The sequence below is a fragment of the Aquarana catesbeiana genome, linkage group LG03 (assembly GCF_042186555.1).
Source record: "Aquarana catesbeiana isolate 2022-GZ linkage group LG03, ASM4218655v1, whole genome shotgun sequence".
In the NCBI taxonomy this organism is placed as follows: domain Eukaryota; kingdom Metazoa; phylum Chordata; class Amphibia; order Anura; family Ranidae; genus Aquarana; species Aquarana catesbeiana.
Genome location: NC_133326.1, coordinates 555,179,364 through 555,204,172, shown reverse-complemented (window position 1 = coordinate 555,204,172; position 24,809 = coordinate 555,179,364). Strand labels below are relative to the sequence as shown.

General features: G+C 42.1%; 1 protein-coding gene across 1 annotated transcript in view; it reads left to right on the top strand.

The window, feature by feature from the left end:
• IPO8 (importin 8) overlaps positions 1-24,595 on the top strand; it is a 65,249-nt gene extending 40,654 nt beyond the window's left edge. The window contains exons 19-25 of the mRNA XM_073621695.1: positions 1,727-1,824; positions 10,773-10,868; positions 12,836-13,056; positions 15,248-15,453; positions 18,883-19,083; positions 20,560-20,676; positions 22,512-24,595. Coding sequence (XP_073477796.1) covers positions 1,727-1,824; positions 10,773-10,868; positions 12,836-13,056; positions 15,248-15,453; positions 18,883-19,083; positions 20,560-20,676; positions 22,512-22,576 — 1,004 coding nt within the window. The 3' untranslated portion in view covers positions 22,577-24,595. The remainder of the gene's footprint in view (positions 1-1,726; positions 1,825-10,772; positions 10,869-12,835; positions 13,057-15,247; positions 15,454-18,882; positions 19,084-20,559; positions 20,677-22,511) is intronic.
• The last annotated feature ends 214 nt before the right edge of the window (positions 24,596-24,809 follow it).

Below are 24,809 nucleotides of genomic sequence, written 5' to 3'. Positions count from 1 at the left end.
TGTATTGGATTGGATCAAGGGTTCATTAGGGTATATAAATGGTCTATGAATCATTGAAAGCAATTACAATTTTTTAAAATATATTTTTAATGTTTTTTTTATCATTTGCTATCATTTTTGAGATTTTTAATGTAAAAAAAATAGGGCACCTTTTAAAAACGCTTATAAACGAAAACACGTCTAAATGCCGGTGCCGTGTTTGGCGTCTGAACCCATTTTTTTGCTTTCAAAGAAACGCTGTTAAACGTAACTGCCTAAAAACAGCAATAAACAAGACTGTGTACATGGTCACATAGGATAACATTGAGTTCAGGGGCAGTTGAAAAAAGTATCCAAATGCCTCTGAACGTACGTTTAGCAGCGTCCCGTGTACATGGCGCCTTATACTCTTTGTTGCTGTTCTCATTAAGACACTCTCCTCCTTCCACTCTTTGGATAGATCGTTCCATATAAATGTTATTTCACCACATGAAACAAAAAGGCATCTCCATAGTGTTCTCCATATAAAATCTTTATTAAAATGCCCCCCCAAAAAATACAAAAACAAGACATGCAATAAAAATCTGAATTTCAATCTGTGTAAGAAAGCTCACCACTCGGGGGGCTTTTAAACGAAGAACACTATGGAGATGCCTTTTGTATCATGTTGTGAAATAACGGTGATTAAAGAACGATCTGTCCCAGGAATGGAAGGAGGAGAGTGTCTTAATGAGGGTAGCAACAAAGCGTGTAAAGCCCTGACAGTCTGTGGTGAGGAGTAATCTATCCCAGGAGGTGAAGAGGAGATCCACCTAGTCAGAACAGCAAGAAAGATAGTGAAAAGTCTGGAATATTTATTGTGAGGTGAGCAGGTAAATTTTCACATGTATCTTGTGAGATATATATGTGTGTGTGTGTGTGTGTGTGTATATGTGTGTGTGTGTGTGTGTGTGTATATATATATATATATATATATATATATATATATATATATATATATATATATATATATATATATATATATATATATATATATATATATATATATATATTCTCTCTCCCTCTCTCCCTCTCTCCCTCTCTCCCTCTCTCCCTCTCTCCCTCTCTCCCTCTCTCCCTCTCTCCCTCTCTCCCTCTCTCCCTCTCTCCCTCTCTCTCCTTGCCTGGCCGCATCGTTCACTGTGTTTTGTGAATGTGAAAACTACAAGTACCAACAGCCTTTGCGGCTGTTGGCTTGTAGTTGTCCATGAATTACCTTGGCACTGTTGAGTGCCCTAGTAGTTCATGGAGTCTTCCTGTCAGAGTGCAGCTGCCTGCTTGTATTGGAGGTACGGGCAGACAGCTACACAGTCTGCTGGACTGTGGCATTACAGTCATGATTGCAATGCTTTACAGGTCCTGAACAAAAAAATAAATAATACATGCATGTTTTTTTACCTGCAAAAAAAAAGTGCGTTTATTATTGTTTTGTATAGGTGAACTTATCCTTTAAAACAGACAGTGGCTATTCAACCCTGTTGGCAGTAGTGTTTGAAAATAGGCTGTCACTAATCCAGTATTTCTGACCTAAGCCTAGGAGCTGAAACAATCAGCATTTGGACTTTTAATGCTTCTACAGATTGCTCTATAGGAATGTAAACACTAAGCAGTGAGAGATGTGTTTTCTGATTTTCGACTTTAGCACCATATGATATATATTCATGTATCCATTAATCACTCTCTCTCCCTCCCTCCTCAATATGCACAGATATGATGCCACTTCTTCATAACTATATCACGGTGGATACAAGCACACTGCTGTCTAACCCCAAACACCTGGAGATTATTTACACCATGTGTAAAAAGGTGAGATACTAAAAGCACATTTATTAGTATGTGTGTGTATATTATATAAAATTTTTTTTTTTTGCTTGCAACTAAAAATAAAATCAGTTTAACAAAACCATTACCTTACACAGAAGTAATGAATCAGCTAGCAGTATGATTACATTGTAACAAAGGAAGATTGTAATTTTCTATCCATTTTCCTTTCCTCTAACTGATAGCACATCATAAATAGAGGTCGACCGATATGGGTTTTTCTCTGGCCGATGCCAATGCCGATATTTAGAAATTGCGGTGGCCGATGGCCGATATATGATGCCGATTTTTTTTTTTTTTTTTTTCCCTTCATCTCATAAAATCTAAGTTAGACCCCTTTCACACTGGGGTGTTTTTCAGGCGCTTTTGGGCTAAAAATAGCGCCTGTAAAGTGCCTGTAAAACGGCTCCCCTGCAGAATGTGTGAACGCTCGAGTGCTTTCACACTGAGGCGATGCGCTGGCAGGATGTTAAAAAAACAGTCCTGCAAGCGGCATCTTTGGAGCGGTGTATACCGCTGCTCCACCACTCCTGCCCATTGAAATGAATGCGCACCGCTGCCGAAGCGCCTACAAAGCGTTTTGGCAGCAGTGCTTCAGGGGCGCATTTAACTCCTTCCTCGGCCGCTAGCTGGGTTATAAGCGCCCCGCTAGCAGCCGAATAGCGCCGCTAAAATGGCGGTAAAGCGCCGCTAAAACTAACAGCGTTTTACCGTCAACGCATGCCCACTCCAGTGTGAGAGCAGCCTTAAGTAATAAGTGATACAGAAAATTTTTTACATTTATTAAACAAAACAAACCTCCAATCAGTTCACTTGTATGTATAATTTAGATTAAGAAAAATAACTATCTCAAATATTAAATACACAAAAACAGGTAATCAAAACTTTCGGACGAAAAAAAATGGGCTAACTTTACTGCTTTTTTTTTTTTTTTTTTATTTCATTAGTGTATTTTTTTTTTAAAAATTGCGTTTGAAAGACCACTGCGCAAATACTGTGTGACATAAAATATTGCAACAACCGCTATTTTATTCCCTAGGGTCTCTGCTAAAAAAAATATATATATAATGTTTGGGGGTTCTAAGTGATTTTCTAGCAGAAAATGCAGGATTTTTACTTGTAAGCAACAAATGTCAGAAAAGATTTAGTCTTTAAATGGTTAAACTGAGAACTTCTACACACGGAGTTCAGTCTATTGATAAAAAAAAAAACCTGAAGAGATACAATGTTTCTTCTTATCAGATTTGGCAGGCTGCCCAGAGGAGGAGAGAAGAAAACTTCAGACAACTTGCACTGACTTCTATTACAGAAGTCACTTGCAAGTCCCGCTGAAGTTATAATCGGCTTTTTTTATCAGCACAATCGGCCGATGCCGATTAAGTAAAAAAAGCCAAATATCGGCCGGCCGATATATCGGTCGACCTCTAATCATAAATCTGTACGTCAGATATAATTGTAAAAAAGGGCAAATATGTTGCGCTAAGTAAAGCTAAAGGACATAGCTCTAAATAATTCCTTAAAAAACAAATAAAGTATCTAAGTCCAAAGACACAATGGCTTATGAATAGCCAGAAATTAGTGAAGAAAACGATGAACACATCATAAAGATCCAGTAGATAATCTTCCACCAAGCGACACGCTAACCGACACAGAGGTAAAGAAGCACTCTTACTCCAGAGTGTTGACCCTCTGATTACGGAAGGTCACAAGAGCCTTGATGTATCCACCATTGAGGTTAATCAGGGGAGACAACAGGCGATGGCAAGCAGCCCGCACACAGCTCCTTTTACTCTGTTCCAGGTCATCTCCGTGCCGATGCTAGGCATTCTTTCACCCGGGGCAAAGACTATTAGAAACTAAACCAATCCATATTTAAACAATATAAATACCATGTAATTATTAACAATACCGTAACAAGTTATCATCCCAACTTAAGATTTAAAACGTCAAACCGTATAAAATAATGTGAGCATGACTAGGAGTATGAAGACCTGGGGCACCCTGGAATGGAACATTCGGACCAGGGAACAGTGGGTATGGCAAGAGGGGAAAAAGAAGAGGGCAGGGTGAATAAAGATAATGGGGAGGGGTGGTAGAGAGATACTGGGGGGGGGGGGGGGGGATAGGGAGAGAGGGGGAAGAGGAGATGAAAGGCAGAGAAAGAGACAGAGCAAAAGAGAGACAGAGGCGGGGAGAGAGAGAAATCCTTATATTGACAAAAATATCTTCCCTGTTCACATTCTTGAGATTAGCTACCTGCTAGTGCTAAATCAATGGCTCCGATTCTTCTCCCAGCTCTGCTCCTTCTCTCCCCTCCCCCAGGCAGCTCGGTGTCTTCACCAGCCCATCTCTGATCTTCTCTTTCTCATCAAACATTGCAGGCTTTGGAAGGGGTTGGGTTACAGCAGTGCCTATTGGCTCAGGAGGCAGTAGGAGAGGGATCTGCTGAAGTAGCCTAAGTTAACCCCCTCGGTTTCTCCATCCTAGTGCTGTTTGACTGACTGCCTGCTGCTGTTTCTGTACAATTTCGGGCTGATTCCTCCCTGCCACTTCTACTATCAGACTCCCAGATCCCTTCAAGAATGAATGACATGGATGGACTGTGGACAGACGTTGTCACTGACACTGTGTAAGCAGCCCCAGGTACTGCTGCTGCTGCCTCCTGCCTGGATCACAAGTTCAGCAGCAGGGCGGCTGATTCTCTCTTGCTCCCCCAGCCAGCAGGTCCGGTCAGATCCCGGCTTCCCCTGCCCTGCGATCAGCGGCAGTGCGGTGCGGGCTCCAGGGCTCGTTGTCAGAGATCGAGCAGCCGCCTGCCCAGTTCGGTGGCTCCCTTCAGGTGCAGGCAGCAGCGCTCAGCTCCGGCAATCAGTGAGAGTCTGGGACAGACAAGTTAGTCACACTCCATCCCGATACAACCAGCCGTGGCCACTATATACCTGCTAGTGTAAGCTAAGCTGGCTGGCAGCTGCCAAGTGCCGGCAGTCATCTGATCTCTCAATTTGCCTGCCAGGGCAATCGGCGCAAACCCCCCCAAGTTGGCGCTGGGGCACATTCTCCCAAACCCCCCCCCCATATTTTCAGCCATGACGTCATCTGGATGTTCCTTCGGTATATATAAAAAAAAAAAACGGAGCTCCGATAGTGTAAAACCTCTTACAGAAGATTTATTGAGCTTAAATATGGCACTTGCATCCTTACACAGTATTGCAGGCATAAATAGAAAAGTAGCAAACGATGATAAGTTCAAAAAAGCGTGATGACAGGTCTGTGTATCTACGCCTGACCGGTTTCGTCACAATTGGACTTCTTCCGGGGCATGAGTAAACACTTCCTGTCATCGCTAGATATTGTCAATACATCCAGCCAAGCCTCGCTTTCACTAATACGCATCTGCGGTTCATCATATATATCCAAGCCTCAATGTGAACTAAACCGCAACCCATGCCTCACTCGCAACTCGGGAACACTATGCGTGCGATACCAAACTCTGCCCTTACTGGACATGACATCCAAGTAACCAGAGTGTCCCCATTAAGGATGAGCTCCGGCGTGTTCGCACACCCCACGTGCAGAGCCTGCCAGGAAGTCAGCGTTGCGCTAATCACAGGCAGTGAGACATTTCCCGATCTCTGCAGCCAAGCATCGGGACAATGTCTCACTGCCTGTGATTAGCGCAGCGCAGTGCCGACTTCCTGGCGGGCTCTGCAAGTGGGGTGTGCGAACACTCCAGAGCTCATCCTTAGTCCCCGTAGGCAAATAATTGGGCAAAAGAGATATCAAGAAAAATGATATATTAAAGGTCCGTGCTTAGGAGATAAAAAGGTTGCAGCCTCCCCCTAATTAGTTCCCACTGGGACCTAATAGAATATATAGAGAGAAAAAATGGGGATGTGGCGCTACCTGAAATGACGCAGTCTATAGGTATGGAATAAATGATCAATGTGAAACCCAGTGCATCTAAACCCAATCTTAGGTGCACTTCTCAATACAAGTTTCTATATATGTGATATAAATAACTGCGTGAAAATGATTAAAACGTGCAATAAACTATACCAACTACTTCAAAAATACACCTAAAAAAATTATTTTCACAGTGCATACACCCTAATTAAAACACAGTCTAGGTAAATGGATAAGTGTCCAAAGAAAATAAATAAATAAATATATATATATATATATAATGTCCAGTTCCCTCTTGTCCTGGTGAAGGTTAGTAATGGACAAATACTACAACTTAAACAAAAAATCCGTGTGACTATGTAAAAATATATGTGAAAAGTCCATTTAAATTATATATATATATATATATATATATATATATATATATATATATATATATATATATATAAAATATTATATTGTGTTTTCATAATCCAGCCCGGGATTACACAGGTGTCTTTACCCAGCGTGTTTAGTCCAGAGATGGAAAATAAGGGAAGAAACAGTGACTTCTGTGCTCATGAAATCTGGTGACTTCAGGTGCTCCCCCAGTGTGCCCTCACTCACCAAAAGTAGTCACCCCTACAGGGGTAATAAACATAGAGTGGGCGGCTTTGGATGGATGATCCCCTTGGATGTCTCAGCTCGTACTCCACACCTCCGTGGTCCCGCTCCAGCACTCCCGTGCAGGGCCCCCGACATACGCTCCAGCCCCGGGCACCTCCGTGTCCTTAACTGCACCAGTCAGTCCTCTCCTCCCGGGTAAAAGAAACAGGGGACTCCCGTAGTGTAGTAGGCTCAATTTATTTAAAAACTAAATCCATAAAAACAACGAACCCAGCACAGTACGGCCATAGACAAAATTAGGACCAGGAAGCCAGTCCTTTGGCGTGCGTCCCAAGTTGCGTTCCAGGCCAGCACTTCCGGGTGTGACATGTGAGTGTGACTCCGCCTTACGCGTTTCGTCATAGGACGTTTTCAAATACGGTGTCAGCGCTCCACGCTTTATATAGACCTGCGGACTCCATAATGCCTCCCCTCTACTAGTAATTGACAAATCAGCATTGCGGGGCGGTACCAGATATGCCGGTCAAGGGGTATTAAGCTAAAACAGAGCTGCTTGTATATATGCAGTAACAGACAGAGGCAATACCTTGTAAGGCAAGCACCCAGATTTCAATCTATGTACACACGACATGATAATAAATACATATGATCCTCCTGTTTCCATAAAACTAATTATGCTATGTTAATAGTGTGTATTTTAGGCCCCACATTCTGTAGACTTATAAAAACAATATTAATAAAATTAATGTGGTAAAAGATTTTTGGTAAGAGTTGCTTGGATGTCCCATAATAATAATACCAAAAAGGTTTTTATTTATAATAAAAAAAATGCTTTGTTGTTAGACCTTTTTATATAATGTAAGAAGTGCATATTAAAACTTGTAACGCCAAAAGAGGCAGTGAATTGGGTTAGTGCTTCGTGCCAACATAGTGCAAATGGGCCATCCTACTAAAAAAGTAATAGATGGATTTTATCCTTAGGGGGTTGTAAACCCTAATTAGGTGTCAGCATGCAGGATACACTATATGCCTACCTTCCGTCCCTTCTAGACGGCATGATGACCAAAATTTAATATGTTATACCCGAGAGGGGCTTAAGCTAAGTTATATGATTCATATATAAGGATATGGTGATAATATAGCCCCTTGGCGCAGAAGGATACCATCCACTGAGGGGTCATGCATAATTATATGGGGTTTTTGTATGTTAATATATATAGATCTAAACCACCACGCGTAAGGGCTACTTGAACAGGGGAGACTACAAACTGTAAACTCTGCTCATAATGGGTTATTACAGCCCTCTCACCCTGAGTAGACTTTCCAGTTACATCTTAATTGTACATTACTTCTATACACACATGGGGCCAGGACTGGACCGCTATGCCACACCACTCTACAGGTGGTCCCATACTAACCCCACCCATATGTTATGACCCATTGAGAGTGAGTCAGACAGTAGGGTATTAGTTCCTAGACCCCATAACCTAATATTGAACAACATCCTAGCCCAAACCCGATAAGTCTAAGATATCAATGTGTTCCCAGTGTTCAGGGATTAGCTATGTAGCGATTCAGGTCAATATCTAAGTTTAAGCCTTTGGGGGCAAGGGATCCCAGCTGGTATATCCAGCTAGTCTCATTCCTAGAAATTAGGGTCTCCCCATTGCCCCCCCCCCCCCCCCTCCAATGCTCTTGTACTGAATCAATACCATAAAAGATGAGCCCACTAGGATCTCTTTGGTGGGCGTCATCAAAATGTCTAGACATACTATGATTGGGGAACCCCTTTCCAATGTTCTTAATATGTTCCCTAATACGAACAAAGAGGGGGCGAGTGGTTCTGCCCACATACTGGAGGTGGCAAGGGCATTCTATAATATACGTCACATGTGTACTCCGACATGTGATTAGTTTGTTGATGCGATATTCTTTGTGATCAGTGCATGATTTGAATGAGATCTTCTTTCTCGGTTGCTTTTTGGTGGCTCTACATGGCAAACATCTTTGACATCTAAAGAACCCTTTCAGGTCAGGGCAGATTTTGACTGGTTTCGGGGGGTCTATGACATTCCGTACTAAGTGATTCCTTAAGCCGGGTGCCTTCCTGTACACGAACTTGAGTTTAGCAGGCAGGATTTTTGATAGGATAAGATCTTCCTTGAGGATCGGCCAGTTTTTTTTTTTTTACTATTCGTTCAAAGTCTTTAAATTGACTGTTGAACCCGGTTATAAAGGCTATATCCGCTTCTTTGTTCTTATTTCTATTTTTATTTTGGAATAGGGTGTTTCTATCCATTTCCATAATTTCTGCTTTTAATTTTAGAAGTCTCTCTAATGCATAACCCTTTTCTTGGAATCTTGTGATTAGGATGTCGGCCTGGTTGCTAAAATCTTCACGTGTGTCACAATTGCGGCGTATTCGCAACAATTGTCCCTTAGGGACATTACACTTCCACCGTGGGTGGTGACAGCTCGAGGTGGGAATGTACCCATTTTGGTCGGTGGCTTTGAAAAATGTGCGGGTAGATAATGTATCCCCAACTTTGAAGATCCAGGTCCAGATAGTCAAACTTATCATGACTCCATTTCCCAGTGAACGTGATACCATACTCGTTCCTGTTTAGATCCTCAAGGAATTTGTTAAAGCTATCCGGTGTGCCATCCAATAGTATGATTAGATCGTCTATATATCTTCTACACATCCTATTCTGAGGTATGTCCTTACTGTAGATATACTTCTCTTCCCACATGTCCATGAATAGGTTAGCTACGCTAGGAGCGTAGCGGGCTCCCATTGCGACACCCTTTGTTTGTACAAAGTACTTTTTGTCATACCAGAAATAGTTACATTCCATGGCTAATTTCAGGCCCTCTAGGATAAAAAAAAGTTAAATTAACGTGAAAGCTGGACATGGCTGGAATATCTGGAGCAAGACCAAATAGCTAAAAAAAAGAAGAGTACAAGGAAATAACATTAAATAACAACCACTGTATAAAAACAAATTTTAGGAATTATTGATGAAGTAATTAATGCCCCAATCTACATTTAAATCATATGGAGTATAGCTTTTAAGGATATAAATCCACTTGGTCTCCATTCTAGGTAGCTCCCTCACTTTAAGGCTACCTCTCCAGTGGGAGACAAAATGGTCCTTGCCCACAAACGGGGTCCCAGATGGATCTCTGTTGTGAACAAGATCAAAATGCAGGGAAACACTGTGGTTTTTAAATCCTTTTCTAATATTGGCAATATTCTCAATGAGCCTAACATTAAATGCCCGAGTAGTCCAGCCCACATACTGTAGCCCACATGGGCACTGCAGAAGATATACAACATGAGTGGTACTATGTGATAAAGGGTTTAATAACATAATTCCTTAGAGTAATACTGGAGGAGAAATCAAGCACTTTCTTAGTTCTGAGTTTATTGAGTTGACAGACCTGACATCTTCTACACTTATGGTAGCCAACCAAACTGTGGAAGAAGGAAGCCCTGGAGGGTGTATCAAGAAAATTTTGTACAACTCTATCCTTTGTGTGTCACATGGTGGAGGATTGTCTACTGGATCTTTATTATGCACTTTATTACGTGTTTATAGTTTGCTTCACTTTTCCCTGGCTGTACATAAGCCATTGTGCCTTTTGGACTTTAGAGGAATTATTTGGAGCCAAGTCCTTTAGCTCTACTTTGTGCAACATATTTACCCTTTTCCACAACTTTTGTTGTGTTTTATCTCACAATTTTAATGTTGCAGCTTTTTTGCGTTTTGAGCACTTTTACACGAGCGCAATCGTTTTTATGTAGTATTGGACTGTTTTAGATATAATTATAAAATATAATAAATATCACTTATCCAGACATGTTATTGCATACAGATTGCAGGTGTGTGGGAGTTTGCTGCTCCAGCGATTGCCAGGAGTAAGGGAAAATCCTTCATGTCACCGTGAACTCGTTAAGGGCTTGTTCACACTTGTGCTGGTCTCTGAAAAGTGATCTGCGATGGGTCACTTTGTAGAGATCGGTACAGGAGCTGCGAAAGGACTCTCGAGAGTTGATACTGCCGCCTCCTAAATGTTGAGCGTTTTTTTTTTGACAGCCAAATGGGGTTTGTGAATGGGGATACTGCACGGCATCTGCGCGCCTAGTGTTTTGTTTGCAGTTGTAGTGAGACTCTGTTCACTTGAATGGGAAGGGGTGGAAAATTTTGGCCCAAATCATTATGTTCATAGCACGTGCACACCTTCGTTTTGTCACCGTAATATTTTATGGTGGGTGGTAAACCATGGCTCAGTCTATTATTTATTTATTTTTTTCCCCCTCCAACTAAAAGTATAAACTGCGTAATAGGTTTGATTATAGCATAGAACCCTGGAAATACGCAGTGCTTTTTGAACCACAACCCCATTCTTTTGTTTGACAGGTGCTGATGGGAGAAGCGGGAGAAGATGCAGAGTGTCATGCAGCCAAACTCCTAGAGGTCATTATTCTTCAGTGTAAGGGCCGAGGGATCGACCAGGTAAGCTAAAAATGGAAATGAATCACAGGTTCTTGAAGATCCTAACTATGTTGCCAGGATCTACCTAGCTGCCTGATGGATAGCTGACTCTGGCTCTTAGCACATGACTGAGTGCCGAAGGCAGCAGCAACTGCTCCCTCTCCAGCCTAGTGCTCCAGTGAATTCTGAAGGAACATAGCGGAGAGCAGTGGCTGACAGTCACTGCTCTTTGCTCCAAGCAAGCCAAGAACTGAGCGATCAGCAGGTATGTGATCGCTCAGTTCTCAAGGCGGGGAGGGAGAGACAGCTGCAGCATGGACATGCGTATGCATGTTTAATTTTTTCCAAGTCTATGTCTTGCCTTTAAAGTGGTTCTAAAGCCTAAATGCCATTTCTATGCATTAAGGAAAAAAAAAAGCACAGTATTTCCCCCCCACCCCCTTTTGCGTACTTTACCTGTTCCAGCCATTTGCATGAAAGCAGTGGCTCTGTTCGCTCTTTCCCTCTTCACTGGGCAGATTGATAGCAGCAGGAGATGTTGGCTTCTGCTGCTGTCAGTCAAATCCTGTGACGGGGATGGGGTTGAGCCACGCTGTCTGTGGGGGAGGGAAGCCAGGAGCTTCGGTGGAGACCCCAGAAGAGGAGGATTGGGGCTACTTCTGTGAAAATCCATTGCACAAAGCAGGCAAGTATAATATGTTTATTTTATCATAAAATAGTTGAACCTTTACAATCACTTTAATTGTTTCTGTCTTATCAATTGAGGGACACAGTAAGTCTTTCCCCTTCAGATTATACTAATGCCTACAGGAAGATTAGACGCTGGCAAACATTAAAGCTATAGATCAGCCCAGGATAACCTCCTTTTACCAGAATACATTTTTTGCATGTATCCTAGGAGGATGGACACCTTTTTTTATTTTATTTTTTTTTCAACTCTCCTTTCTTTACCAACACTCTTCTGTATATTGCTGCTAGAGCAGGTCTCTCTCTGATTGCAGCTATGCTACACAGCTGGCCTAATCAAAAACGTGGTTTGCCCACACTGTGGATCCAGCAGTGTCCCGTCCTAACAAAGCCCATATTCTTGGAGGATATATCTATCTTTACGGACCCAACCAGTAAATCATTAGAAGCCCTTTCTAGAGCTTTGTTCTCATTGGCAGGCCCTGCTCTTCATCCTAGACAATAGGATGGATCCTGAACCTTTAGAAATTGTCATTGGAATTGACTTAGTGTTCTGAGAATCTGGAACTAGTCTTGGATGTGGCACAGGCCAGAGTGTTCCTTCCACAGGAGAAACTCTCTTATATTTTAGATTTGAGCTCTCCAGTCTAGGAGTTGTTCGACTGTCTGCTTTTGCATTCTCTGTCTGTTTCTGAATAGATCCCAGAAGGGTCTCCTCGGCTTCTCGTTCCATTTCTTGGTGACATTCAGAATAGTTTCACCCTTTTCTTTCAAGGCACACCCTATTATATCTGGGAATACTTCTTTGGCTTTTCAGCATCTAGAAACTGTTTCTTGGATTTTTTAAGGCTGCTACCTGGTTTTCTGTTCACACATTCTGTATGTTCTACCAGGTGAATATTAAGGCCTCAGCGGATGCTGACTTGGTTTTTGGATGTCCCGAGGGTGAAAGATTTCTGTATCACCCAATGAACTTGGAAGATTACAGGATTTTTGTACTCGCCATAAAAATCCTATTCTTGGAGTTCATTGGTAGGCCTAAGTCTCACCCGTCTGTGTTTTATGATTGTTCTGCATTGCTACTAAGCTGAGGCATGATGGTCGTAGGGGGGGTTATCCTGGCTGGCCTACAGTTATTTGTTTTCCAGTGACCAATCCTCTTGTAGATGTCAGTATAACCCAAAAGGTGAAAAACGTCTATAGTTCTTCAATAGGATTCATGAAACTGATTTTTTTGTAAGTACAAAAATCCTATTTACATTCCTGTTTTTTCTCTGAGAACTGTCACTGTGTTTCCCCAGTGCATCCCGCTTTTTGTTGAAGCTGTCCTCGAACGGTTGACGCGAGGTGTGAAATCCAGTGAGCTGCGCACCATGTGCTTGCAGGTTGTCATTGCAGCTCTGTTTTATAATTCTGCTCTGCTCCTCAACACCCTGGAACAGATCCGTTTCCCTCACAGTTCAGAGCCAATCACAGCACAGTTCATCAACCAATGGGTGAACGACACAGACTGCTTCCTGGGGCAAGTAATGTATTCTTCTGTATCCACTGTGCAGCTCAAGTATCACTTGTGTACTCTTTGTAAAGTTTACTATATTATGTTTTTATATTGCTGCTAAACTTCAACCACAATTACCCACTTGACCTTTGGAACATTTACCCCCCCCCCCCCCCCCTTTCATGACCAGGCTATTTTTTACTATACGGCACTGTTACTTTAACAGACAATTGCACGGCCTTGCAACGCTGTACATAAATTTAAATTCAATTAAATTTAAATTAATGTCCTTTTTTTTTTTTCTCGCAAAAAAGCTATTTTTTGGTGGTATTTGATCACCACTGGGATTTTGATATTGTTTTTGCACTATAAACAAAGACTGATAATTTTGAAAGAAAAAAAAAACTATTTTTTACTTTATGCTATAAAACATATCCATTAAAAAATAAATATAAAAATCAAATTTTAGGTCAATATGTATTCTGCTACATATTTTTGGTAAAAAAAAATCACAATAACTATTTGCTTGGTTAGTTAGAGTGTCTACACTGGCACACCCTAGACAGGAAGTTCAATTCCCCATATAACCCCTCTCCTTACCGGGAGTATCTCAGTTTTGTAGCAAAGCAATACACATGTAACCAGAAAGAGGGCAGGGACCTCTGTGTCCCATGATGTACTCCAAGAAAAGGATTTTACAGGTAAGCTGCTATAAAAATCCTATTTTTTCTTACAGGTGTAGTCTAATAAGCCAAGCACCCCACTGGCTTTATATCTCTTGGAGACTCCAGCAGTGGGATCTCCCTGCCATAGTGTCTTAGCTACCTGCCTGGAAGTTTTGGGTGTCTGCTCCCACCTTTGTGTTCCAGCCCCTCCTGTTCCATTCTTCATTTAGCAATGTGCATAAAAGTTCCAACAGGCAGAAAGGGACCCCCTGGTAATGGCTGTGGTAGATATTCAGACCCGAGGACTCCCCAGTGTTTACCAAACACTGAAATATTGGTGTAAGGCCCCTTTCACACTTGTGCGACTTGTTCTGCGACAAGTCGCAGGACAAGTCATACCCCATGATTTTCGATGAGTACCAATCATATCTGTGCGACTTCAAAGTAGTCCCTGCACTACTTTGGTCCTACTTTGATGCGACTTGAGGTGCATAGACCTCAAGATTACACAAGCATTGCTTCAAGTCGTGTCAAAATCACAGCAAAATTGCACAACTTTCAGGTTACGCAAGTGTGAAAGGAGCCTAAGTGAGATTATTTGTTTAAAACAAGTCAACTTGACATGAGAGGCCTCAAGTGCTGCCCCTGAAATCACCAAACGGCCACACATAATGTTCAGTGTATGTAATGCTGCAGAAAATGTTCACGGATTGGACATACTATAGTAAGATGGTCAGGGACTGCGAATATGCTGCAGGCGAGGTCAGAGACCGGAAACATTACAAGAGACTATGGCTATTACAGTCTTCTTACAAGTCGGAGCCCACTACAGCCCCTACAAAAAATGACTGGCCCCCCACATCTGATATTTCTCTTAGCAGGTTAGATTATTATTTAAGAGAAAAAGCACAAAAAGAGGAAAAAAAGCATGGACAGGACAAAGTGTAAAAGAAATAAACCATATCCTTCAGCTAGAGGAAACCATAATATTGAAAATTTTTCCCTGAATGAAAGTAAGCACCTAGGGAAGGAAAACAATGAATGCTGGCTGTTGGGGTCTGAGAGCAGCAAAGTAGCAAGGGGCTGCTTGCTTGGGCACCAGGGACTTAAAGAAGAATATTACCTCCTAGGGGAACATTAATAGATGAGAGAGCAAGTCCCATTTATGCATTTTTTTTATATCACTGCCAAGGCCTCATACACGCTAGCTTAAAAAAAAACATACCTTGTAGGTCTGCGAAGCAAACATTTTTAAACGGATCTGAATGCATGCATCTTATGGTCTTCTATGTACATTTGTACAGAAGTTTACAAACTCATTGTTTAGATACGCTTATGTAATCAAGAAAAAAATTGCATTCATAGTTCGTTTCGTCTAAACCTGCTTTAAAGCAGAAACCTCTAAATACAGGAAAAATGGATTTGGGAAGCGTAAAAACCATTTATATTTTCCAGATGATAATTTTGATAAAAGCTAAACACAGGAGTACCAACGTGATTGAGGTCTAAACATTAAAGAACTCCTATTCAGTCTTCATATTCCCCTCCAGGCTGCATGATAGGAAGATGTGTGTGATCGGCCTTAGTATTCTTATGGAGCTCCCAAATCGACCAGCAGCTGTCAGTGCTGTGGCCTCGCTCATCGTGCCTTCCATCCTCCTCCTGTTCCTCGGGCTGAGGCAGGTGTGTGCCACCCGTGACCATCTGGACCGAAGGACGGCATCCCGAAACCTAAAAGCCGACACTGAGGAAAATGGTAGGGGGGCTGCAAATAATGACACGAGGGAATATGCCAGTAAACATGTAAAGACGAGCTATATACTCAAGATCTCTGTAGTTTAGTTGGATCATGCTGATATAAGGGGATGCTCATGGTCCTCTCCAGTGTGTTAAAAGAGAATTATTGGAATTATTATAATTTTTTTTTAATCATACTTACCTAGGTTAATGCAGCATCTGTCCCTCGCCGGCTCCAATACTGAGAACCGAGCAATCAAACACAGCTGATTTCTCGGTTCTAAGTGCTCCCTGAGCAGAGAGCTGGTGACTGTCAGTCACTGGCTCTTTGCCCCCCCCCCTGCGCTCACTGGAGCGCTGGGCTGTGTAGGGGGTGGAAGCAGCTGACTCGGGCTCTTAGCGGCTTGCTGAGAGGCTGTGCCGGTCCAGCCTTGTTGGCAGATCCCGACCATATGGTTGCGATCTTTCCCGAGCCTGGACCGGCTCTGTGACATCAGCCAACAGCAGGCTACAGTGGGTCACAGGGCAGCAAAACTATCTGCACTCCTGTGATCCACAGAAGTACAACCAAACAAACTTTGGCTGTACTTTTCCTTTAAGCGTATGCACTATAGCGCTTGTTGTGTCATGTTAACATTTATTGCATTAGTGCAGCCCATTTACTTTAATGGACTGCCCAATGCACCTCAACAAACCAAAAATCATGTATGCGGTGTTATCCACAGCACACAACCATCTGCAAGATGGATTGGGGTGCCCTTCAGAATAAATGGCGCTGCATCGCACCAGCACGTATAACACGCATCGCAATAGAGTGAATAGACTCTGGTTTTTAGACTCCTTTAGCAGATAAAACCGTTCCTTTGTATGTATAGTATCTCACAAAAGTGAATACACCCCTCACATATTTGTAAATATTTTATTACATCTTTTCATGTGACAACACTGAAGAAATGAAACTTTGCTACAATGTAAAGTAGTGAGTGTATAGCTTGTATAACAGCGTAAATTTGCTGTCCCCTCAAAATAACTCAACACACAGCAATTAATGTCTAAACCGCTGGCAACAAAAGTGAGTACACCCCTAAGTGAAAATGTCCAAATTGGGCCCAAAGTGTCACTATTTTGTGAGGCCACCATTATTTTCCAGCACTGCCTTAACCCTCTTGGGCATGGAGTTCACCAGAGCTTCACAGGTTGCCACTGGAGTCCTCTTCCACTCCTCCATGATGACATCACGGAGCTGGTGGATGTTAGAGACCTTGCGCTCCTCCACCTTCCATTTGAGGATGCCCCACAGATGCTTAAAAGGGTTTAGGTCTGGAGACATGCTTGGCCAGTCCATCACCTTTACCCTCAGCTTCTTTAGCAAGGCAGAGGTTGTCTTTTAGGTGTGTGTTGGGTTGTTATCATGTTGGAAAACTGCCCTGCGGCCCAGTCCCCGAAGGGAAGGGGATCATGCTCTGCTTCAGTATGTCACAGTACATGTTGGCATTCATGGTTTCCTCAATGAACTGTAGCACCCCAGTGCCAGCAGCACTCATGCAGACCAAAACACTCCCGCCACCATGCTTGACTGTAGGCAAGACACACTTGTCTTTGTACTCCTCACCTGGTTGCCGTCACACACACTTGACGCAAACTGAACCAAATAAGTTTATCTTGGTCTCATCAGACCACAGGGCATGGTTCTAGTAATCCATGTCCTTAGTCTGCTTGTCTTCAGCAAACTGTTTGCTGGCTTTCTTGTGCATCATCTTTAGAAGAGGCTTCACTCTTGGACGACAGCCATGCAGACCAATTTGATGCAGTGTGCCGTGTATGGTCTGAAAACTGACAGGCTGACCCTCCACCCCTTCAACCTCTGCAGCAATGCTGGCAGCACTCGTACATCTATTTTCCAAAGACAACCTCTGGATATGATGCTGAGCATGTGCACTCAACCTCTTTGGTCTACCATGGCGGGGCCTGTTCTGAGTGGAACTTGTCCTGTTAAACCGCTGTATGGTCTTGGCCACCGTGCTGTAGCTCAGTTTCAGGGTCTTGGCAATCTTCTTATAGTCTAGGCCATCTTTATGTAGAGCAACAATTCTTTTTTTCAGATCCTCAGAGAGTTCTTTGCCATGAGGTGCCATGTTGAACTTCCAGTGACCAGTATGAGAGAGTGAGAGCGATAACACCAAATTTAACACACCTGAGACCTTGTAACACTAACAAGTTACATTACACCGGGGAGGGATAAACTCCCTTTTGTTGCCAGCGGTTTAGACATTAATGGCTGTGACAGCAAATTTACAATGTTATAAAAGCTGTACACTCATTACTTTACATTGTAGCAAAGTTTCATTTCTTCAGTGTTTTCACATGAAAAGATGTAATAAAATATTTACAAAAATGTGAGGGGTGTACTCACTTTTGTGAGATACTGTACATATAAAGATATATTGTTTTACCTGCTAAAGGATTTGTATTTCTGTCCATCCAGTCCAAATGTACACAGCTCAAATCTGTCTGGCAGGGAAGGATACCTGATTTTTCTCTGTTGCAGTTAAGAAACACTTTACAGGTCTTGATGCTGCTTCAGTCTGTGACTGGACAGTGAAAAGAGAAGCAGCACACTAATGAGCTAATTTGACCTTTCCTCCTATCAACATGCCTTCATTTGTATTAATGTATTATTTGTGTTTTTTATATGTGCCTGCAGTTGTGCTTTATGCAGTTGAAGCTAAACTCTAACCAAGACTTGCAAGTTTTTGGATAGCACAAGGAAGTATTAGAGCCATGCCATGTCATGTCATGTTTTTATTACCTTCTGTGTCTCTTCACTTCCTATCAGGACAGAAAGTGATATTAAATCTTTCCAACAACTACTCAGACAAAAACACATTTCTAGTACAGTGTGGAGAGTTTATAAGGTGTGACAATGTTTTTATTGCTGTCTGTGTCTTTCTGTCCCAGTGTCAGCCATACACCCATATCTTGTATGAGTGTCACAGGTTCAGAAAGTGATAAAAAATCTCTCCAGTGGGATCACAGACAGAAAACTGAACAAAACAAACAAAATTGTTTGCCCGGAGTTGGGCTTTAAAATCTCTTACTTTTTTTTTAGAGTAGGATATTATTTTAAAACCCCCTGTAAATTTTTTTTTTTTTTTTTTTTTTGTCCCTTCACTGCCTGTCCTGAAAACAGCAGGAAGTGACAGGAAATATCTCCAATGTGAGGAGAAATTGTCTTTCTTGCCGCAAACTTCCTTTTTCTGATGAATACTGTCAAATTTTGGTATTCAGACCATTTTCTGTCTGGGTGACAGTGGTCACAGGGACAAATAGAGAGGGGGTATCTCCCTAATGGTGACACAGACAGCAATAAAATCCTCCTTCCAAAACTAAAATAAACAGTGTTTGCTTTATCTATACTTTGAACTAAATTAAATGTTTTCATTTAAAGAGGAGATTCCAAGTGACGAGGAGGAGACGAACAGCCTGGGTCAGGCCATGCAGGAGAACACCCGGGAGGATGAAGAGGACGACGACGATGAGGACTGGGATGATGAAGCACTAGAGGAGACAGCCTTGGAAGGGTTTAGTACTCCGCTTGATTGCCATGATGCCTTGGACGAATACCAGTTCTTTACAGACGTCTTGTTGGGTAAGCCTTTGATGGGTATAGTTATTTAATCATTAGGTTGATAAGGAAGAACCAGAGAAGGCAAAATATAAGCAGCTTAATTTCAGCTTTAAAGTGCAGCCCCTGAAATCACTAAAACACTCGCACATAATTTTTAGAGTATATAATGTTGCAGAAAATGGTACGCATACGACAGAAGACACTCAAAAACTGGAGACCTGTTACATAAGACTGCTAGATAGGACTCATTACAGCCTCTTTACAAGGCTCCCACATTATGGAGAACCCCTAAAAATCCCTGACATCCACAATTGATATTGCTCTAAGCAGCTTAAAAGAGCAGTATGGGGTATCAAAAAAACAAACCTTATACTCATCTAGGTGTATGCAGCATAGATGCGATGCTGCATCTGTCCCCTGTCACCTCTGCACTGAGAACTGAGTGACCAAAAACTGCTGATCACTCAGTTCTCCCCTCCGCTATGAGCAGAGAGCGGTGACTGTCAGTCACCAGCTCTCTGCTCTGCCCCTCCAGCTTTCACTGGAGTGCTGAGCTGGGAAGGGAGCATCTGGCTTAGGCTCCCAGTGGTGCAGCTGAGAGGCGGAGCCAGCTGCCATTCCTTGCATTGAAATCTTTCCTCAGCCTGGACTGTCTGAGCCAGCCTGTCAGCTGAAAATAGATCACAGGAGTGGATCTGGCTGTATAGCTAGTCCCAGCAAGGATTGCTGCAGAGGAGCTCAGCACAGCACATCTTCACTTGTGACCAACACCTTAGACACTGGCGAAAAAACTGAGATACTCCCAGTAGTGGGAGGGGTTATATAGGGAGGCAGCTTCCTGTTTAGGGTGTGCCAGTGTCTAGAAGGTGGACTATAACCCACATAGTAATTACTATGGTTCTGTGTCCCGTGATGTACGATTAAAGAAATAATCCTTAAGCTCCAGTGACTTTGTCTAAGCTGAGATGATGTCATCACCAGCCTTCTGCAGATAGGAGGAAACATTTCCTCAGTCTTTTGTACTCATTGATTCTAACTTTACAGCAAGTCAAAAGGTGAGAGGTTTTAGCAAGGGGATGACCTGTGTCAGACATTTTGTGAACACAGTCAAGAACTACATAGCTGCCAGGATTTACAAGATTGTGCCATTTCAGAAAGTAGATGGTCACCCTGAATGATCCCTAAAGAAAAATGGCTCACCCTAATCATGGCATTGTCAGGGGAATAACTGATGATGAATGATCTCTGTGAGAGGGGATTAATATCTGGAAGTGTTATACTGACACATTACTTGGCATGACAAACATTTTATCTGATACTAGATGCACTTTAAAGTTACTGACATAAGACAAGTACCCTACACACAGTAATATTGCTATACATTAGATATACAACTAGTTTATGCTCCCATAGTAAGGGGGGGGGGGTGTTATGATATCTTTCCTTGTACATAGAAAATTGCTGATCATGTCCTTGGTTGCTCTTCTCCTGACTCAGGCATACAGAGTAGAGATCAAGCCTGGTATCATTCACTGACGGCACCACTCAGCAATGACCAGAAGAAGCAACTGCAGGAAATTTATACACTGTCGGAGCAGCGGAAGAGCGCAGCCGGTAAGGGAATGATTACATGACAGAGTGGACTTCATGGAAAATATTAGGAATTATGTAGTTTTGCCCATTTATTACACTTTAACAACTTGCCTACCGGGCCAATTCTGACACTTCTCACATACATGTAAAAATCTACATTTTTTTTTTTTTTTTGCTAGAAAATTACTTAGAATGTTTAGGGGTTCTATGTTTTTTTGCAGAGGACCTAGAGAATAAAATGGTGGCTTTTGCAATTTTTTTTATGTCACACGGTATAGCAGTTTTTCAAATGCAATTTTTTTTATGCACTTTAATGAATTTTTGTTGCACACAAATACAATATATTACCCAAATATAAAAGATGATCTGCCGAGTAAATAGATACTGAACATGTCACTCTTTAAAATTGCGTATGCCCTTGGAACAGTGCTAAACTGTGGTACCATACATCTCCATAGGCGACACTTTAAACGCATTTACAGTTTACCGGTTTCGAGCTACACAGGCGGTCTGGTGCTAGGATTATTGTTCTCGGTCTGACATTCCCAACGGTGTACATATGCATGCGGGACTTGCGTATGCACTTGCATTTGCATAAGGGGTTCAGTGCACTTAAAAATTTTATTTAAAAACGTAATTTTTTTTTAATCAACTTTATTGCTATCAAAAGGGATGAACAACATCCCTTGTGACAGCATGGGTTGTGACAGGTCCTCTTTCTGGAGAGATCTGGGGTATTAGACCCAAAATCTCTCCTCTGATATCCAGTGCAGCTGATCAGGGACAGATTTGATCGGCTGCTTTTCTGGCCGCTGATGGCAAGGTAGACAAAGGGCTGTAAGGAAATCCTTGTCGCTTCTGGTGTCAGAGAGGGAAGAACAACATCAGTTCCTCTCTCTCTGTGTAGTGCTGCCATTGTGGCCTCGGGCTCCCCCATCAGACAGGAGAGCCCAGGAAAGTCTGCGGGGGTGTGGGATTTGGGGGGAACCCCAAACACCTTTTTACTGCCGGCAGACCTTCTGTCTTAAGTGCAGCTGTAAATTTTGATACTCAGATGATGCCTGCAGGTACGGTATAACCACTTCCCTCCCAGGACATCATATTCACCAACCCAAAAAAAATAAACAAAAAAAAAAATTGAGCGTTTTTAAATGTTTACTTGCTTTGTTTTTCCTTTTCTAAAAATACATTTTTGTTCACTTTCAATGTGCCTCTGAACTTGCTAGAAAATATGACTACTGTAGCAAGAGGCAGTTTACTAGCCTAGTCCCCTCTTTCCTTGCATGTCATAGACCTCTCCTTTTCGGGGAATGTCTTAATATTGTCTGTGCTGGCCTAGCTCCTCCACCTCTACACTCGCCTTCCTACATAACTGTATAGACACGGAGAGTATTACTATAGAGCAGTGTTGGCGAACCTTGGCACCCCAGATGTTTTGAAACTACATTTTTCATGATGCTCATGCACTCTGCAGTGTATTTGAGCATCATGGGAAATGTAGTTCCAAAACATCTGGGGTACCAAGGTTCACCATCACTGCTATAGTGTATCAATTGAGACTCCAGTGGTTGCTGACATCGCAACCAATGATGGGGCACCCACCAGCAGTCTACACAAAGGGAGGCATTTACAGGTAAATAACATGCCTAAAATACCTTGAATGCACATATAATCTTATGCGAAGGTTGTTGAATTGAATGGCTTAGTGAGAGGGTTTATTTAATTACTACAGCTTCTTTCTTTTGGCTGTAAAAATTATTAGCAGCACACAAGGCAAATACCAATAAGTGGATGACCTGGAATGTTTATATTTTCACACAACCTATTCTAGTCACAATTGTGTTTCCTTCCTATAGCCTCTCGAAAGCTCGAGCTGCAGCAACAGCAGTCGGGGCAAATGGTTGGCGGTTCTCAGCAATGAACTGTGAAGCTGCAAGTGACTCTGGGACGTTTGCACTACTACATTTTGTAAATGCCATCACACTGGGGAGCGACTTGTAAAAGTTTATTTGAAGGCTGCTACAGCGAAGCCCATCGACAAGCATTCACACCGATTTCTGGAAGAGTGTGCTTTTCTTTTGTTGGTCAGCTTCCTTTTTCTTTTTTTTTGGCAGATGGCAGACCCTCTTATGAAATGACTGAAGAACTGTGTAAATTATTGTTTTTTAAGGGGTTTGAGCTAGGACTCTGGTCCAGTTGACCTCTGCACTTTTACTCATTCCCTTCATGTGCTCCCTGGCTACCATGCACTTGGAGTCTACAGAAAAGCATTGATGTGTGCTATGGACCCCGCCCCTGAGGAGAAGATTCACGAATGACTGATAATGAAGTTTAGCTTTAAAGCCCTGCTTTTAACTACCAGTGTAACATTGATCGCCCGTCTTTTACATCATTGTCTTTCAATAAAGAAGAGTGTGTTTGTAGCAGTTATACAATCTGTTGGCTGCACATTACATGTGTCAATATTTATGCAGAAATTTGTTTGGTAGTTTATTACAGTAGATTCAACCATTCGATAGACAGATGACTGAGAATACAGCTTCTCTATTCATCAAGAATAAGAAATGTCTCTTATGGTGTGTGCACAATTTTTAGGATTGCAATTTTGATTTCCATTACATTTCCGTTTGATGCGTGGGAAATCCCTGTGGTATAGCAAACACATCTGATGGTCACAAGTGCCCAATATCATCCTTTTTAAGTGGTAGTAAACTCAGATAATTTTACCCAAAATAACAAATATGGAATTGCTTGTTGCTGTTTAGAAGCTATGCACCGCATACCGAAGGCAAATAGAACGTTCTTACTTGAAAGAAGAAACTTTTTCTGAAAGCTCCTGCTTTGTATGCAGCCGCTGCCATTATAACTCTTGTCTTCCACGTCTAAACAGCATTTTCTTTTTGCCCTCACTCTGTGGCCAATATCCCGCGCATGCGTTCCCGAAGCCAAGCCTCGTTTTCATTCTGCTTTTACCATAGCAACCTTGTATAGCGAATAAGGAGCCGATCCTGCTGCTGCATTACTCCATAATCAAGGCTTAGCCTCAGAATGGTGAAGGAATATCGCAGAATTTTGGGGCTGACGGTTACCTAAGGAAGTGACGCAGCCCCGGCATGTACACACCATTTTTCTGGCACAAAGAGCTTGCTTGAAAAATAGGACTAACAGCGCATGAGCCAGTGATGTCATTACAAACAAAACAAAGGATTACACAAAAAGCAAGCAGGTACAATAGCTTGCAATGATTAATTTAACATAACCTTGATTAAATGAGTTTACGACTGCTTTAAGGAATTATACCTAATGCTGGCCATATGCTATGGGCACATTGTATTTATAGTCCGAACGTTTATTTTCCATTTTTGGGTAGCGTATGAAACCCCTGTCAGATTTTTATTGCTGAACTCTGAGTACTTGTGTAAGAGGATTAGATCTCTTGCTTTTAATATCCAGTATTGCAAGTGAACTGATAAGTGGAGTGGACTAGTTACGATGAGGATGCTCCCATGTGGCACAGCGAACCCAAATTGGAGTATGGGGGGCTTGGAGGAATTCCAAAAATTTAATAAAAGCAGTGAAAGCACCACGCTAATGTTCATTAGGTCCAGTAAGGATTTTAATGAAATCTTGTTAGAATAAAAACAGCCAATGCATTTTAAGGGTTTAGGAGTCCATAGAATGTTTGTACAAGCGCAAGTGGTAGTTGGAGATTACCCAGTGGGGTGAACTGATTCTACCACTTTCTGATTGATTGATTCTACTAGTTGTATTCTACATTCAGTCTAGGCTTGTACATTCCCAAGAGAGTGCTCTTTTTGCAATGGGCTGGAATGCAGTCTTGCAGGATTTCGAACCCTGGTGGCCTGGTGATGTCACTTATGTCTCCCTGGAGCATCAGAGGCCAGGGTCTAGGAAAGTCGTTTTTCTTTTGGGGGGGGGGGGGGGGGGTTTAGAAAAAAAAAACAAAAAAAAAACGCACCCTCTGTTTGTCATTAAAGGGCTTTAAATGTAGTAGTAATTGAACCGAATTCATGAAAGACCAAATTTGGTCCTATCTTTGTTTTTTGATGCAGTTGTACAAAAGTGTGGGATTGCACAATCAGAATCTTTGTGTGGTAATATTTTTTGTATAGTCTACAGTCAGATTGTATTAT